General features: G+C 42.3%; 1 protein-coding gene and 1 pseudogene across 2 annotated transcripts in view; both read left to right on the top strand.

The window, feature by feature from the left end:
- tln2a (talin 2a) overlaps positions 1–19438 on the top strand; it is a 158479-nt gene that overhangs the window by 81505 nt on the left and 57536 nt on the right. For both annotated transcript variants that reach the window (XM_056279240.1, XM_056279239.1), the window contains 11 exons: positions 676–739; positions 915–1019; positions 4504–4659; positions 9301–9402; positions 10608–10684; positions 12124–12304; positions 12627–12740; positions 14642–14750; positions 15930–16138; positions 17902–18000; positions 19020–19187. In XM_056279240.1, the coding sequence (XP_056135215.1) occupies positions 676–739; positions 915–1019; positions 4504–4659; positions 9301–9402; positions 10608–10684; positions 12124–12304; positions 12627–12740; positions 14642–14750; positions 15930–16138; positions 17902–18000; positions 19020–19187 (1384 nt within the window). The remainder of the gene's footprint in view (positions 1–675; positions 740–914; positions 1020–4503; positions 4660–9300; positions 9403–10607; positions 10685–12123; positions 12305–12626; positions 12741–14641; positions 14751–15929; positions 16139–17901; positions 18001–19019; positions 19188–19438) is intronic.
- LOC130112155 (U1 spliceosomal RNA) lies at positions 3577–3725 on the top strand (annotated as a pseudogene).

Raw genomic sequence — 19438 nt, 5'->3', positions numbered from 1 at the left:
GCGCCTGTTAAGGGGGAGGGAGAACTGGGGGGAATAGCGTGATCCTCTCATGCGCTACATCTCCCTGGCAAAACTCCTCACTGCTAGGTGAAATGAAGCGGCTGGCGACTCCACATGTATTGGAGGAGGTATGTGGTAGTCTGTAGCCCTCCCCGGATTGGCTGAGGGGATGGAGCAGCAACCGGGACAGCTAGGAAAATAGGGTAATTGGCCGGATACAATTGGGGGGGGATAAAAAAAAATCTGAAAAAAAGTGTGTGTGTGTGTGTGTGTGTGTATGTATGTATATATATATATATATGTGTGTGTGTGTATATATATATATATAGGCTGTGAATCGTCTTAGTTTTTCATGACGGAGTCAAAGGTTGAACCAAGGGTACTATTTTGAAATGAGACGTCGTCTTTTCCTTCAAGAAACTGTTTATGAAATATCGTAGACTTTCATTGTAGAACCCATTTCATTTATTCAGTTTTGTATAAGTTGCCAGAGGGAATAGGCCATTCTTGTGTCAATGTACTGAAAGAAAGTTACTGTGTTCATGTGAAAAATCCATCTCAGTAGTATGTGAAAATAATTATTTTTTGAGTTGTAAGTTAGTACTAGAAAAATAGTGACCTCAGTGTTTTATGTAAGACCATTCAACTTCTACCTGCGTTCCGTTTCTCCTCTAGCCTGAAGGAGTTTCTGCCTAAAGAGTACATAAAGCAGAGAGGTGCAGAGAAGAAAATATTCCAGGTGTGGTCATTGTCTTTAATGTCAATTCAACACTGTTAATGAAATTCCTTGTTGCAAGATATATCGGTTGACTGGAGTAATTGTGCATCAGTTAGGCAAGCATTTTATGCTAATAACCCTATAACCAACTACATCAAAACTAAGATAAAAATGCAAATTACATTCTGATTTTCAGGAACACAAAAACTGCGGAGAGATGACGGAGATTGAAGGAAAAGTGAGATATGTTAAACTAGCAAGGTCTCTGCGGACCTATGGAGTCTCCTTCTTCTTAGTCAAGGTACGTGGAAAAACGTTGCTTACTGTTTGTGGGTTTTGTTTCTTTTTCTGTACCGTATTGTTTAAAACCAGAGGACCCATCCCATCCCTCCACAAAGAGAAGCGTTAAAATGAGATGAACTGACAGTAGATGCTTGTATTTTCTGAGTGTAAAGCATCTCCTTTGATGTAGTAGTTCAGTCCAGGAGGTCTGGAAATTGGCCATTTCCACCAGAATCATCAAGGCATTTCATGTTACATAATCCAAGACCTACAGGTTGGACTCTTCCCATACAAAATACATAAATAAATCCTCTATGTTGGGCAGTGAAAGTTGTGAAAAGGGTTCATTTCCATTTTAACTTTACCTTTGAAGCCTGTCGAACGTAAGGAAAATCCTCACCTGGCTTTGACAATAGAAATAAAATGCAAGCAAATACTCATAATATTCCTCCCAAAGGTCTACTGTATAGGATATATAAGATGTATTTGGTGCACAATCTTAGTTTCCGAATAAAACACTTTGTTAAAATGAGATTGTAATATTTCATCAGCAGCTGTATCTCGAAAAAATTTCAAGTGGTTAAGTTCAGATCTGGTATGATATTTATTTATCTGCTTCTTTTTAACGTATTCTCTAATGGATTTAAGAGAAAGATGAGCATTTCTGCTACAGTTGAGAATTTTCAGTCCACGTTAATGCTGGGATGAAAATGAGGTCGGATGGGCAACTCCTATCTTTGACCAGAATGTTCTCAATGTGCAAGGCAGGTTTTTCAAGCAAATCCAAATCTGTAATATTGCCCGCACTTTTATTTTACCCTCCAGTACATTCATCACTGTTGCATCATGCATGCTATGAAAAAAATGCTGTGAACGTTTCAAATCAAGACACCCGTACTGCCCCAGAGTAAAATTGAAGCAGTTTCAAGGCCCGTCGTATCATTTGTAATAAAACTGTCAGAAGTCTTTTTTCATTAAAGATGTACTAACACTGACATAGACATGTGGACATGGAAAAGAATTAAGGGACTTGGTCCCCTCCAACGTCTATCTGCCTGCCTGTCTGTCTGTCTGTCTGTCTGTCTGTCTGTCTGTCTGTCTGTCTGTCTGTCTGTCTGTCTGTCTGTCTGTCTGTCTGTCTGTCTGTCTGTCTCTCTCTCTCTCTCTCTCTCTCTCTCTCTCTCTCTCTCTCTCTCTCTCTCTCTCTGTCTCGCTCTTCTGTCTCTCTGTCTCTCACTCCCTCACAGACACAGACACACACACACACACACACACACCTTGTCTTGTGGGAGTTCAGTGTTCCTGGAAGAATCCCAAGTGTGTGCCTGTGCAGTGGAGTATGGCACTATGATTATTTCAGAGTGAGGGGGAGGGAGAAGAGGGGCATAGTGAGGGATGCTGGGAGACGGCATGAGGGCAAACTGAGGCCATGCCAGTAAAGTGCCAGTCACCCTTCCTGCAGATATATCACTCTCATTGTACACTACTTGATATGAGCAACTGTGTACAGATTTTCGGGTGTGTGTGTGGTGGTGGTGATGGGGCCGGGGGGCACAGAAAGCATGTACCCCGTTTCCTACAGGGCACTGATAACAGTGTATGGCTGTTTTTGAATCCCTTCCAGACTCCCCTTGACTTTTTTTTTTCCCGTAGCTTTAACCATTGGAGCAAAAGAACAAAGATGGCAGAGATTTAGTAGGACTATGAGCTCCTTGGATTGGAGCACACCTGATCAAGTCCTGATAAATTATAGCTGTCATTCAAAATACCTGTTCTATTTGATCAAATGAAATGCTGAATGTGACCTTCACTGCGGCCTGTTTTTACCACATGTTACTCATCAGTGATGATCATAGTGGTACACTCAGCCAAGCACACCACCTGATGGATGTTTGATATTATCTGTTCTTCTTGGTTCTGCCTGCCTTACTTGTGGATGGTCAGCACACACTGCAGGGATTGCTTATTTCAGTATAATGTAATCATAAAACGGTTTGAATATTCATGCGTTTTCTTGGATGTCACCCTCAACACTGGTGTCCCAAGAGACTGCCAGGTCATCCAGAGCGTGCATTTTACACACATGAGATCTCTATCTCTGCTTCACACCTCATATTCAATTCATTCATACACTGCATGTACAAATCTGAAGAACTGGGCTGAGGGGGGTCAAAGGTTCAAAAAGGCTAAAGGTTGGGGCGAGGGAGAACATGAGACAGGTCGGGGTATAGGCCTGTGTATGCTGGTGAGGTGCATGTTGACATGTACACGTTCTCATTTACCAGCCACTTTTATCCAAAGCGACTTACAAGAGTGTCAGCAATTTGTCGGGTATATTTGTGTCAACCTCCTGGCATTTTAGAGCTCTGAATAGTAATCACATCCTAGCCAAGTATGCATGTCATGTCAAGTTCAGTTAGTATAAGTGTGCACCAGTTAGATCACTAATCATCACCAATAGTAATGCCAATAATAGAGAATCCAAATTTCATTTTAGCCATTGAGTGCCGCATATCAGCATCACAGTCATGCTTAGAGGAAAGATTTAATGAATAAATGGTATCTCCCCTGTCAGGTAAGTATCCTGGCAGGGGAGATACCATGATCAAGAAGGTGGTTCGCCCAGGGCGAGGTTTAACCATTGCACTCCGGTTGGGCTGGCCCCTGTGAATCCCCCAAATGTGGCAATATCAACTGCATAATTTCTGGTAGTGTTCGCACTCTCCCCTGTATTTTTTTTTTTTTTTGGCGGCACGGTGACACAGTGGTTAGCGCAGTCACCTTGAAGCAAGAAGGTGCTGGGTTCAAACCCCAGGGTTTTCCAACCTCGGGGGTCATCCCAGGTCGTCCTCTGTGTGGAGTTTGCATGTTCTCCCCGTGTCTGCGGTGGGTTTTCTCTGGGTGCTCCGGTTTCCCCCACCATCAAAAAGACATGCATGTTAGGGTTAGCACCCCTGTCTGTGCCCCCAGCCGAGACATAGCAAGACGAACTGGAGTTGGTCCCCGGGTGCTGCACGGCGGCTGCCCACTGCTCCTAGCTACACAGCTAGGATGGGTTAAATGCAGAGCGTAATTTCCCCATGGGGATCAATAAAGTATCTCAAAAATTTAAAAAAAATGTTAAAAAAATAAAGGTTTTGTCTAAGGAAAATACCATTCTGTTTCAGAAGTGTTGAAGATAAGTTTGTTCCTTCCATGGAGAAAGAAGGGCTTGAGAGTGAGAGCTCCCCCTGCTCCTTTAATTCATAAATTCAGTTCAACTTTATTGTAGTTGTAGGATGTACAGATACAGATACAACGGGGGGAAAAGATCTGTTGGCTCCCAGAATGTTCCAATAGCTAAAAACTAAACTACAGAACACACGACATGATAATGGTATATGACTCTAGGGAGGTTTAAAATCCAGACTGGGAAAAGGGAGCGGGTGAAACTTTTCAGTTTCAGTGGTTCTTCCTGCTTATTGAACAGTTTAATTGAAAAAAAAAAACCCATTATGTTACAGGAGAAAATGAAAAGTAAGAATAAGCTGGTCCCAAGACTGCTGGGAATAACCAAAGAGTCTGTTCTGAGAGTGGACGAGAAGACCAAAGACGTAGTGCAGGAATGGCCTCTAACCACTGTGAAGAGGTGGGCAGCATCACCCAAGAGCTTCACCTTGGTAAGACACACACACACACACACACACACACACACACACACACACGCACACACACGCCCATATGCAGAAAATGGTGGAGAAAAAACAAGACAATGGAGTCGCCTGTTAAGAAACTGAAGACCTCACAGACACACAAATACATGCCCAATGATCATGTAAGCCATTAGAGTTACACTGTCTCCTAGCTGAAATCAGTGTGATTGCTTTATTTTCTGTTGGACTGTCCTAACTGGCCACAAGCGATGCTGCGCAGCGTGACGTGGCACGCTGTTTTGAGCTGAACTTTTGTTGGACGCCCTGTTTGTTTATTTCCTGTCGCTCACATTGAAAAGTGCTGTGTCCTGGATAAGAAATGTCTCCAGTCTGATCTCAAGCACACAGCTGGTAGGTACGTGGTTTGTTTGCATGATGGTTTCAGTGTGGCCAAGAGACCATGCGATGGCAATAGTTGGACACATGCGTCCAGTTAGGACACAGTGTTGGGCTGCAGTCGCAAAAATGCAGTGCTTATTATCTGTTAATCCGTCGCTTTTGTTAAAACACAACATGCAGTAAATATGTTTTGCTAAAATAACTTTTACCAATTTTTTTTCAATTATTGCATTTTTATAACTTTTTTCTTTTATCAACTTTTTCCTTGAAGTGATCTCACTCTTAACTTTAGCTAGAGCTGTGTGAAAGTATTCACCCCCTTCCAGATTTCATCTATTTTTGTTTGTTACTGTTGTTTCAGAGCTTCATACAAAATGTAATATAAGACAGAGATAACCTGAGTAAACAAAAAATTCTGTTTTTAAATGGTCTTTTACTACTACTACCACTACTACTACTGCTACTACTACTACTACTACTACTTTTGGCTGCTCCCATTAGGGGTCGCCACAGTGGGTCATCCGTTTCCATCTCTTCCTGTCCTCGGCATCTTCCTCTGTCATGCCAGCCACCTGCATGTCCTCTCTCATTACATCCATAAACCTCCTCTTTGGCCTTCCTCTTTTCCTCTAGCTTGGCAGCTCCATATTCAGCATCCTGCTCCCAATATACCCAGCATCTCTCCTCTACACATCAATCTTGCCTCCCTTGCTTTTTTCCAAACTGTGCAGCCTGAGCTGTCCCTCTAATATACTCATTCCTAATCCTGTCCTTCTTGGTCACTCCCAGTGAAAATCTTAGTGTCTTTAACTCTGCCACCTCCAGCTATGCCTCCTGTCTTTTCATCAGTGTCACCATCTCCAAACCATACAACATAGCTGGTCACACTACCATCTTGTAAATCTTCCCTTTAACTCTTGCTGGTACCCATCTGTCACAAATCACTCCTGACACTCCTCTCCAACCACTCTACCCTACTTGCACTCTCTTATTCACCTCTGTTCTGCACTCCCCATTACTTTGATAAACTCATCCACCTTCGTCACCTCTACTCCTTGCATCCTCACCATTCGGCTGTCCTCCCTCTCATTCATGCATATGTATTCCGTCTTGCTCCTACTGACTTTCATTCCTCTTCTCTCCCGTGCATACCTCCAACTCTCCAGGCTCTCCTCAACCTACTCCCTACTCTCACTAGATCACAATGTCATCCGCGAACATCATAGTCCGCAGAGACTCCTGCCTGATCTCGTCTGTCAACCTGTCTATCACCATTGCAAACAAGAAAGGACTCAGAGCTGATCCATGATGTAATCCCACCTCCACCTTGAACCCATCTGTCATTCCAACTGCACACCTCACCACTGTCACACTGCCTTCATACATATCCTGCACCACTCCTACATACTTATCTGCAACTCCCAACTTCCTCGTACAATACCACACCTCCTCTCTCAGCACCCTGCCGTATGCTTTCTCTAAATCTACAGAGACACAATGTAACTTCTCCTGATCTTCTCTATACTTCTCCATCAACATTCTCAAAGCAAACATCGCATCTGTAGTGCTGTTTAGTGGCATGAAACCATACTGCTGCTCATTAATCATCACTTCTCCTCTTAACCTAGCTTCCACGACTCTTTCCCATATCTTCATGCTTGTGGCTGACCAACTTTATACCTCTGTGGTTACTACGGCTCTGCACATTGCCCTTGTTCTTGAAAATCAGTATCAGTGTACTTCTTCTCCACTGCTCAGGCATCCTCTCACTTTCCAAGATCTAGTTAAAAACTGCCATTTCGGGTCCGCGGTGGTGTAGGGGTCTAAGCATCGGCTTTGTGTCGATGCTTGCCCACTGGGGACTGGGGTTTGCGCCCCGGTCTCGTCAGATCCGACTATGGCCGGACTCGATGAAGCAGCAATAATTGCCAACGTTGTCTTCGGGAGGGGAGTGGAGTCGGCTTGTGTTCGTCACATGAATGCGTCTCTGTGTGTGTCAGAAAAAGCAGTGGTTCGGCGTCTCCTTCGAGACTGCTGGCTGGAGAGACGCAGTTGGCGAACGCATGCAGTACGAGGGTGGGTGTTTGAACTAAAATAGGGATCGATTGGCCACTAAATTGGGAGAAAAAGGGAAAAATCAGAAATAAAATTTAGAAAAAAAAACCACAAAAAAAACAACTGCCATTTCTGCTAAACATCTCCATGCCTCCACAGATATGTCATCTGGACCAACCACCTTTCCACTCTTCACCCCTTCATAGCTGCCCTCACTTCCTCCTTGCTAATCCACCGAACTTCCTGATTCACTATCCCCACATCATCCAACCTTCTCTCTCTCTCTTAATTTTCTTCATTCATCAGCCCCTCAAAGTACTCCTTCCACCTTCTGAGCACACTTCCCGCTTGTCAGCACATTTCCATCTCTATCCCTCTATCCATTTTTAAATGGTTATTTTATTTATATATGGAAAAAAGTTATCCAACACCAACTGACCCTGTGTGAAAAAGTAATTGTCCCCTTAGTTACTCAATCAGCTAATTCAACAAATTTAATTGATCATTTGATTCAGTTAGAGCACACACCCAAGCTTGATTACTGCCAGCCCTGTTGACTCCAAACATGACGTATATAGAACCTTACCAGCAATGTGAAGTGGCCTGCAAGGTCCCAAAAAGCAGCACACTATACTGCCATCAAAAGAAATTTGCGAAGCGATGAGAATAAACGAAAAAAAGAACAGTGTGCCAAAACTCCTTGACAGCGACGTAAAAGACTGATCTCCAATTCTAGGAAGCGTATGACTGCAGTTGTTGTTGCTAAAGGTGGCACAGCCAGTTCTTAAGGGGGGGCAGTTACATTTTCACATGGGTGATATGGATGTTGGATAACTGTTTACCTTCAATAAATGAAATTATCATTTAAAAACTGTATTTTGAGGGTCAGCGGTGGTGTAGCGGTCTACACATCGGCTTTGTGTCGATGCAGTTGCCCACTGGGGACCGGGGTTCACGCCTCGGTCTTGTCAGATCTGACTATGGCCGGATTCGATGAAGCAGCAGTAATTGGCAACGCTGTCTTCAGGACGGGAGGCGGGGGCGGAGTCGGCTTGTGTTCGTCACATGAATGTGTCTCTGTGTGTGTCGGAAAAAGCAGTGGTTCGGCCTGGATTCACCTTGTCACGAAAGTGGCGAGGCGTCTTCTTTGAGACTGCTGGCCGGAGAGATGCAGTTGGTGAACACATGCAGTACGAGGGTGGGTGTTTGAACTAGAATAGGAAGCAATTGGCCACTAAATTGGGAGAAAAAGGGAAAAATCAGAAATAAAATTTTAAAGAAAGAAAAACTGTATTTTGTGTTTACTCGGGTTCTCCTCGTCTTTTTACATTTTATGTGAATATAATTCGGTGTGACAAATATGATAAAAAAGGAGAAATCAGGAGCACGGCAAATACTTTTTCATGCCACTGTAAATGGGAATAGCTCACATTAATTTAAGTCATTCTTCACAATTGTACAGAACAATCACTATAATGCTATTTTCTCCATTCATTCCCTGATGCACTTCAGTTATTGAATGGACTTCTTTGTCCTCCATGTCAATAACCCTCATTTGTCGGCACACAGAGTCGATGGGTGGCAGAGATTTAATCTACTAGATCTAGCAGACAAGATGTCTCTACAATTCCTTCATTGAATTAACTCACCCTTGTTGTGTTTCTCTCAAAGACATCAAGCTTGAGTCCATGCGGTGTTTTATATGAAAATTTCGTTTTCTTGGACCGAACATTATTCAATCATGTAGACCTTCAAATAGTCACACACGGTTTTTGTGGGTAGAGGGTTTTACCTATACCAAGTGGGATGCTGGCCGAGGCTGATACATTTAATAATTAAAGTATTTTTTCATATTATAAATAGATAAAAGTCTAGAATTTACAGAGAAAAAAAGTAATGTTCATGAATGTTAACAAGCCTTCTGATATTAAGCGATTCTGCTTGGTCATTATTTTATTACATGATGTTACATTGTATTATGCTGGTTGTGATATTAATATAATATTGTATGCTAAAGCAGTTGGACATTACAGAGAACAGTGCTGAATTTGTTTAAAATGAAATTGTTCCCTACATGCATGTTAATGGCTAAAGTTACCTCCCTGGGCTTATCATAGGAGTTACAACAGTGAGTACATTAACTATAGTCTGGTCTGAAATGGGATGTGATGATATGATTATTTTTGTTGTGTGGGTGTTTGCATATGTGTACAGGACTTTGGGGAGTACCAAGAGAGCTACTACTCGGTACAGACAACTGAAGGGGAGCAGATTTCTCAGCTCATTGCTGGCTATATCGATATTATCCTCAAGAAGGTGAGAGACATTTTTCACTTGAGCAAAAAGATCAGTTACGCCTAATTAGTACCACCCCCCGCAGCGGGTATGTCTGCACTTGGGCCTAGCCTGTGTTCACTGTTGTACTGTGCAGCAGAATTTGGATAGAGCGATGTAAAGGTAAACATGACTCAGACTGCTGAGAGCATTTTTAAGGGTCTTGGGGTAAGGTGTAATGAAGCTGATAAGAATTTCAAAACTGGAATGTCAATGAATGTAAAACAAAATGTTCAAGGGCATTCAGGTAGTGTAACTGTCTATTCCATTGCCTACCAACACGGGGATCAATGGTCTGAATCCCCGTGTTGCCTCCGGCTTGGTCGGGCTTCCCTACAGACACAATTGGCCAGATCTGCGGGTGTGGGAAGCCAGATGTGGGTATGTGTCCTGGTCGCTGCACTAGCATCTCCTCTGGTCGGTCGGGGTGCCCGTTCAGGGGGGAGGGGGAACTGGGGGGAATAGTGTGATCCTCCCACATGCTACGTCCCCCTGGCGAAACTCCTCACTGTCAGAAGCGGCTGGCGACTCTTAAGTGTATCAGAGGAGACGTGGTAGTCTGCAGCCCTCCCTGGATTGACAGAGGGGGTGGAGCAGCAGTGACCGGGACGGCTCGGAAGAGTGGGGTAATTGGCCAAAGTACAATTGGGGAGAAAGAAGGGGGGGGAATCCGCCCCCCCCAAAAAAAATTTTCTCAAGTTTCTGTTTGGAAGAAGAGTCATAGTAAGCATAGAGCTGTGGATGTTTGGTGGTCTTTAAACTGATTTGACAAACAAGGTGTAATTTAGGATACGGAACAGTACATTTGTCCCTTTTTCACTGAAACACTGGGAATGCAAGGGAATGCAGACATCCCTGTCACGTGGAGACATTTTTGATTTTGGTCTAGTTGTATTCATTCAGACTCCTTCCTCGGATGTTTTGATTATATTCATCAGCTTATTGCTGAAACAAATGTAAGTTGATAAGTATAGAAATATTTCAAAAGTTTACCATGATCAAAAACAAAGCCATATAGAATGCAGTTTTGTGTGTCCATTAGAGAACAGACAGTTCCTTACACAGTAAAGTGAAATGAACCTTTGACGGTTGCGTCACTCAAAAAAGATAGCATCAGGCAGAGGTGCTCTGAAATTATGATGAGCTGTTTTATAACTTGTATTTGGTGTACTTTTTACCTCCTACAGAAGCAAAGTAAGGACCGTTTTGGACTCGAAGGTGATGAGGAGTCTACTATGCTGGAGGAATCTGTGTCCCCCAAGAAGTATGTTAACACTTCATAAGTAAAGACAAATATGGTGCAGCTTTTATGAAATGAAACCAACAAATTGAGCTACTCATCACTGAGGAAAAAAAATCCCCAAAGTCTGTACCCAACTTTAGAGCTGCAAATAAAAGAAGAAAAATTTGCTTGTTCAGCTGTAATTACACCGGAGGAAATATTCTATGAAACCATAAAGAAGGGAAAGTGAAGCAAGTAAATCCTCTGGATTACCCACAGCAACTCATGCAGTGGTTTTTAGCCCTATAGTCGAGAGCTACATTGTGATCCTAGTTTGACTCGTCACAGCAAAGATTAGTTGAATGGTTGTTGTGCGTTACATCAGTAAAACGCTGTGTACTCGGTCCTTTTTAATTTGCCTTCTCACTATTGCTATCCTGCAGTACACAGCATACTAACCAGAACCTTATTTTACCATATGAACACCTCCTTAACTAGACATTATCCAGAGAGATAATGATGATTTGAGGAAATCTAACTTCCTTTGGAAAGCAAAACCCCCATCTTTACATTTCCAGATTACATGTGTATTAGTTAATTTATCTGTGCTGACCTTTCAATGCAAAATGCTGGCCCTTTTTTCCTATCGAGCCTCATTTGATATTGCTTTTCTGGTTCCAACAAAGAGAATATTGGCTGCAGTTGATACTGCCCCCCCCCCCCCCGGCTAGTCTGCAGGGCCCAGGTCAAAAGGCTTTAATATGCCAAACACACAGGGAAGCAAAATCTGTAGGCCTTGTCTGAGAAAATAACAGAGCAAGGCTTTCTTTCTTGGTCACAATGAGAGGGCCTTGCAGTATCATTCTGCTCTGCATTAGCGTCCCACTCTCATAATGACACTCATGCACTCCATCTCTTTTTCTCATCAGATGCTCAACGCTCTCACACTTCTTCTTTCAGGCCCGCTTCCTCTGTCTTGCCGTCTTGGTTTTTATTTTTTGCTCATGTTCACATCTCACTCCGCTATGCTACTGCCTGCAACACTTTAACCATCTGTCACCATCTCTGTCCGCTCTTTAAGCTGAAAACCTCGACCACATTTTCGTTAAATAAAGCAACTTTTGTTTTGTTTTGTTCTTTTCTTTTGTTTTGTTTTTTTGTTTTTTTTTTACCAGTGAAAAAATGAAAAACCCCAGGTTGATTCATTCTCTTAGGAATAAGTCAGGAAACTTGTTCATGTAATGTGCCCCGTCCTACCAAACGTGGTGATAGTGTGGTTAACATTTAATAAAAAAATGTTTTGATCTGATCAATGTACAATGATCAGTGTACATTGCGCAACCCAAACGTAGTTTTCAAGACCCTTTTCCAAGCCAGGTCCTAACTGATTCCAGCTCAAGTGTTTACTTCTGGAAGTGTGTACCTAAAAAGCATTAATGTACTAAAGCATTACTAATGATATTCCTCTCATCTGTGTCCAGGTCCACCATCCTTCAGCAGCAATTTAACCGGATGGGCCGGGTGGAGCACGGCTCTGTGGCACTGCCAGGAGTGATTCGCTCCAGCTCCGTCGGCAATGAGTCGCTTAGCATGGGCACCATGCCTTCTGCCCAACAGCAGATCACCACTGGACAAATGCACCGTGGACACATGCCACCACTAGTCAGTATAGCAGATAACCAAGAGTTTGGAATTTCATATATATACCTGTTATTGACTGCAAACATGGCACTGTCCTTCCTCATGGAAACTGAACAAAACATGTGTATTCACTTAAAAAAAAAATCATGTAGCCTACCTGAAATTGGTATTATCAGATAACAATGTTCTCAGTAATATATTAGCCCTACTGATTTTTGCAGTGACATAAATATCCGCTCCAGCTAGGAAATGACTCACTAAGGAGGCTAATGGAAAAGTCTACGTGACACCATAAATTGGGCCTAAATTGATTCTTACAATTTTTCTTTTTCTGGATGTTCAGAGTTCAGCTCAGCAGGCCCTGATGGGGACCATCAACACCAGCATGCAGGCTGTGCAGCAGGCCCAGCTTGACCTGGGGGAGGTGGACAACCTGCCACCACTGGGACAGGACATGGTACAGTATAAGACAGTACACATGCATACCTACACATATACAGGCAGGTGACAAATTAAAGAAAAAACCTGAATAAATTAGTGAATAAACATGATAAATGCAGGTATTTCCATACAGGTGTAGTGCATGATACAATTAACCAGTTAACATCATATCATGTACTGTGGCATGTATAAAAATGCTGACCAGGCCCAGCTGACCTTGAATTTAAATCATGGCAAGAAGAAAAGATCTCGTTGAATTTGAAAGAGGGTTCCTTATTGGGGCAAGGATAGCAGGATCTTCAGTCACAAAGACTGCTCAACTGGCTGGTGTTTCAATATAAACAGTGACTAAAGTGACATCTGCATTAAGATCTATGGAAAGGCATCAGTAAATAGGGTTGGAAATTGTGGTCAGAAGCGTACATTAGATGACAGTGTTATACGTAAGGAAGAGCAACTCTTCCTCAGGGGACTGAGAATGTCTATGCAAGACATGATCAGACCGTTAGCAAGAACAGTCTGTCGACAACTGCATAGAGAGTTATTATAGTAGGGTTTCAGTGCATAAACCCCTCGTTACAAAGACGAATACACATTTTGAGAGGTCAGTGGTTCGACAACTATAGCCACTAGTCTACAGAGATGTGGAAAAAAGTGATATGGTCGGATGACACATCCTTTATCATATTCTCGACAAGTGGGTAAGTGCATGTGTGGCATACACCAAGAGAATGGCACAGGCCTGAATGCTTGACCCCCACAGTGAGGGAAGAGCTGTGTATTGGCAAGAATCTGGCAATACGATACATATCATGGTACAGGGATTATGATTCAACATATTGCGATACTGTGAGCAAGGCGATATATCGTGATTTCATAGGCCTGTATTCTTTGTGTTTACGCTACCTATCTTCAGTTTACGTTGTTACTTTGGAGTGGAAGAGTCAAATTGCTGAAGATAGATTACAACACTGCTGTCTGGCGGTCAGGGGTTTAAACACAACACAAAAGGAACCACTGTCTGCCATGAATCTTTGCATTTAAGCTATTAATTAAGAATTGATAGTGTTTATGAGAATCGATACTGTATCATAAAAAATAATATCACTATACTCAAGTGTATTGATATTTTCTTACACCCCTATGTGAGGGGGTTCGGGGGCTCTGCTATGCTTTGGGTGTTTACTTTTTCCTGGCTTGGTTGGGTTCTCTTGTCTCCTTAGCGGGAAGGATCACTGAAAATCAATAGAAAGTTATTCTGAGTGATCAGTTTTATCCTATGATAAAACATGTCCATCCTGATGGGAGTGGTCTCTTCCAGGATGACAATGTCCCCATCCACACAGCACGAGTGATCACTGATGGTTTGATGAGTATGAATTTGATGTAAGTCATGGTGCCTTCACGGTCACCAGATCTCAACCCGATTTAACACCTATGGGAGATTTTGGGCCCACGTGTTAGACAGCACTCGCCATCATCATCATCAAAACACCAAGTGAGGGAATATCTTTTGGAAGAATGCTGCTCCATCCCTCAGTAGAGTTCATAGACTTGTAGAATCTGTAACAAGGATCACTGAAGCTGTTCTGGAGGCTCGTGCTGGCCCAACACCTTACTAAGACACTTTATGTTGGTTTTTCCTTTTATTTTTCACCCATCTATATGCACGTAACATAAACCAGAGTATCACAAGTGTTCTGCTATTGAATAAATACTCCCCCTATTGCCTCACTTTACATAAAGTACCTTATATGCAGGGGTAAAAAAGAAAGGGGGGGGCATACTGCTACCTTTCATTGGATACAGGGTGATACTAGATACCTAAGCTGTTATAAGAAATTTAAAGTAACAGCTAATCTGCAAAATAATGAGTATATAACTAATGGCGTAAGCTTTTCCTCTCTCTGTTCCCAGGCATCCAAGATGTGGATCCAGAACAAGGTGGATGAATCAAAACACGAGATCCACTCTCAGGTGGATGCCATCACTGCAGGAACAGCCTCTGTTGTCAACCTCACAGCCGGTCAGTGTCTCGGGCATCATTTGGGGAAAACTGATACTCCCCCCCCCCCCCCCCCCCTTTAATTTTTATTTTTTTAAGATAATTCTTACACTCTTGCCATCAGCTCACTCTTGTATTACATTCTGATGAAGCCCCCTAACTTGAATTTGATAATGGTCGGATTGCAATATTTAGTGTGTTGCCACGTTTTTTGACATCTTATATGAAATTTATGTATGTTACATGCCTTTCACGATCTGTTTATAAAGCTGATCAAAGTCTCGACTCTAAAGTTCTCGTTATTTATGAGAACGTTTTGGTGGCAGCATTTGTCATTCTCCAAATTATCTGGCTAATTTTTTATTTTACTTTTATGCTGAGCCTTGAGATTGATCTGGTTTTCATTAAAAGCACTGTAGGTTCTGTCTCTAATCTAATAGCAAACTGATTCCCTGCTGCGGCTGGCAGGGGACTGAGTATTGCTGGCACCCATTGGTTCAGTTCCACTCTCAGCCCTTTCAGTTTAAAATCTCTTAACTATGTGGTTGGCTTTTCAGCCTGTTATCTGCTCGTTTTTAATAATAAAGGCATTGTTTTTCTAATATGATGCCCTTCCTGTTGGCTAATGTCTTAAGGGACTGATGTGAGCTGATTAGTTGTTGAGGATGGGGATCAGGCTATTGACTGGTCTGCAGCCATCAGTCCATGCGTTTGTTTATTTCGCACAATATGTCAGACACCACCTGTCAGATTTTGATGAAACTTGGGGCAATGCTCCATCCCGTTTTTGCAGTTTTGGCATTTACCAAATGGCAATGACTCACCCAGCATAGTGTTCCATACAGGCCAAAAAAGTTGCAAACTTTATCCAAACAACTCTCTCACACTTGCAGTCTTGCACTGTTTTGGAGCATCCAGAACCACCCACTCATATTTTCTGCTAATTTACACATTTCTTACACATTCCACTGACATTATCTCAGTGACGGGTGGTGACTGTATCATCAAAGGGGACAATATGCTGATGCTCATTGTTTGCGACTCAATTTAATGGATAGTTCTTTTACATAGGTGAGTGTATGGGACTCACTGAAGTGCATGGAATTATTAACTACACTTAGTACAAACCTGTTTTTACAAATACTAATATGTCATATCTTCATTTTAATTCTCTCCATCCTCCCTGTTCGGTTACAACAGGCGATCCAACTGACACAGATTATACAGCTGTGGGCTGCGCTATCACCACCATCTCCTCCAACCTGACTGAGATGTCAAAGGGCGTCAAGCTGTTGGCTGCGCTAATGGAGGATGACGTGGGTGGAGGAAACGACCTGATGAGGGCTGCCAGGACACTAGCAGGGGCAGTGTCTGACCTGTTGAAGGCTGTAGAGCCTTCCTCTGGAGAGGTGAGCTACGATACTTCCAAGTTTCAGAATTGTTATCCTTACCATACCATGTGATATAACCATTATTGATCTATATTTCAGAGTGAGCCTTCACACTTAGGACCAACACGTACCATTGACCAATGTCCTGTCTTGTCTCAAATGTTCTAACTTATCAGTTGATACCGTAGAGGACATTAAGCTATGTAGTAATGATTCTCATGGCCCATTTCACTGGCAGCATCATTTACTTAACTGGCTAAACAAACTGTCAAGATTGTTGAAGTCGGGGCATCTGGGTAGCGTGGTGATCTTTTCCGTTGCCTACCAACACGGAGATCGCCGTTCGAATCCCCATGTTACCTCCAACTCGGTCAGGCAGCCCTACAGACACAATTGGCCGTGTCTGCAGCTGGGAAGCCGGATGTGGGTGTGTGTCTTGGTCGCTGCACTAGCACCTCCTGTGGTCGGTCAGAGTGCCTGTTCGGGGAGGAGTGGGAACTGGGGGGAATAGCGTGATCCTCCCACGTGCTATGTCCCTCTGGAGAAACTCCTCACTGTCAGGTGGAAAGAAGCGGCTGGCAACTCCAAATGTATTGGAGGGGGCATGTGGTAGTCTACAGCCCTCCCTGCATCGGCAGATGGGGTGAAGCAATGACCAGGACAGCTTGGAAGAGTGGGGTAATTGGCTGGATACAACTGGGGAGAAAAAGGAAGAAAAAATCCACACAAAAAAAAATTGTTGAACTTGTGTGTGCAGACATGTCTTTGGGGTTGTCATGTGGGCACCATCCTGATGATTCATCGAGTTAGCCCCATTATACCTCAAGGAAGCTCGACAAAATCCTTTCCAACATCCTGGAACCGAGTTCCTCTAAACCTACTAACGACAAGTTCAAAAAAAAGCTAATTGCATAATATACACTTCACTTAATCATTAACCAGATTGAATTGTACATCAAATACTTGAGATATTGTGTCCATAATGGCTCATTCTATGGTTTTGTAGACTGAGATTTTTTCTGGCCATATAAACCGATAATATTTTCTCAGACAGTCAGTTAAAATAACCACTGAGTAATTAGAGAGAGTATTCAGGTCAGTCTTGGCAGTGCAGTTTTACCCTTGCAATGCAAGATAATCAAATTGCATATTGATAACATAGTGCCTCTTCTGGTCCGCCAAAATACAACCAATTATATTAATATCCCATTGCTTGCAGTTTCAGCTAGCAACGAGAAGGATTATGTTTTCATTCTCCCTGCATATCTACACAGACATCTGACAGGCCAAGCAGACTAGCACTCTTGTGTTTTTCATGTCTTAACAGCATGATGACGCCGAGAAGACATTTATAAATCATATATATATATATATATATATATATATATATATATATATATATATATATATATCCTAATGAACACTCTTCTGCATTGTTGGGACACGATGTACCCACTAGAGTCTATTGGGAGTCAATTGTTGGTCTCTGCTTGTTTGCAAGACCTTTTGATTTGTTATGGAGGAATAAGAGATGTTTTAGTGTCCTCAGTGAGGTAGTTTGAGATGCAACATAATCCATAAATCACAAACTGTTCTAAACACATTATCTTGAGAATAACTCCACAACCATTTTCAGGGTTTCAGATACAGAACAATACATCAGTAGACGTACCAAAAATACCTGGCGTGGCAATTCAGGGTAACCATTTGACATAACTTCAAAATGAAGTAAGTACCACAGCCTCACAATTGTCCGTGTCTTTGTGTGTCTGTCCTTGCAGCCCAGACAGACGGTGCTGACAGCAGCAGGCAGCATCGGCCAGGCCAGCGGGGACCTCCTGCGTCAGATTGGAGAGAATGAAACAGACGAGAGGTTCCAGGTACTGCTGCACCCTTTCTGTTTATCATCGCAGCACTTCATGTAGTTTTCCCAATATGCAAGCTTGTCTACGAATGCTGCTGAGTTAATTAAAAACAGTAATTTTCATAACTTAATAGAAAGTGAATGAAGCATTTCAGAGGACATTTTAACATACTTATTGCACCAAACACCAACAAGAGAGCTAGTGCCTCCTCTGGTCGGTGCCTCCTCTTGTCATTATGGTTGAAAAAATAATTCTTGTAGTTGTAATGTAGTGTTGATTAAGTTGATACAGAGGTCAAGTTGATTTATGGATTCTGTGACTTGTAATTAAAATCCCCAGAGCATTTTAGGTAAATTCGTCATGTTAATGAGTTAGATGTTTAATAGATTGTCATAAAATTAGACTTGTATCCCATTTTTTTCCCATAAAGCTGAGTTTGCTGCATGTCAAAATAGCACATTAAGCATGGGCAAAGTAGGCTACCAAATGCAATTCCAATGCATTTTTTTTCCCTATAATAAAACGATTCTGCATTTAATTGACAGTTTTATTTTATGTAATCTGTTTGGGCTCCCAGTTAGCTCCATTTCAGCTCAAATTTTTAAAATGCAAATTTTACCGGCTAGTTCTTTCATGCACTCCCCACTTTTGCATTACCGCAAGGTTTGTCCACATACAGCTGATGCAGACAGTCTTTTAACAATGCTGTATCTTTACCTCATTTAGCGTTCTGTCTAATGCGAGCATTTAAGAACATAGTTTATTTTAGTTCACATCCCACAGGAATACAGTTACCATCTAAACGATGCATTGGTCCTTCATTCTGCACTCTTGGTCATCTGTTATTAGCTTTTTCTGGAGGGAAATCAAATAATCGTTGATAATGGAGTATATGTATAAACAAAGAGATGAAATGGCTTAGATGGAGATGGATCTTTTGATAGACTGTAGAAAGGATTAGAGTTGTGCTGCAGCTTGTATTGATAATGGGATGGATCATGGGATTCTGTCTACTTTGCCCGCTGTTTTTGCAGGATGTTCTTATGAATCTGGCCAAAGCAGTGGCCAACGCAGCAGCAATGCTGGTGCTGAAGGCCAAGAATGTGGCTCAGGTTGCAGAGGACACTGTTCTTCAGAACCGGGTCATAGCTGCTGCAACCCAGTGTGCCCTGTCCACCTCCCAGCTGGTGGCATGTGCCAAGGTAGGTGAACATGGATGTTGGACATGTGTTTTGATATGGATCAGTATGTCCAAGAAATTCTGCCTAAACTCTTTCATATATTGATTGTTGACCAAATCAGTAAAATATTGATTATTGATATAATCGAATATCTCAGATCTGTAATTTTTTTTTTTACTTCTTTGGTTGAATATTATACACACAACATTAAGGGCTATAACTTGGCAAGCTGTTTTTAAAGAGCCAATCCAATGATTTCAATTCAGTCAGAC

Source organism: Lampris incognitus, chromosome 4, assembly GCF_029633865.1.
Source record: "Lampris incognitus isolate fLamInc1 chromosome 4, fLamInc1.hap2, whole genome shotgun sequence".
NCBI lineage: Eukaryota > Metazoa > Chordata > Actinopteri > Lampriformes > Lampridae > Lampris > Lampris incognitus.
This window is presented reverse-complemented; position numbering and strand designations above follow the sequence as displayed.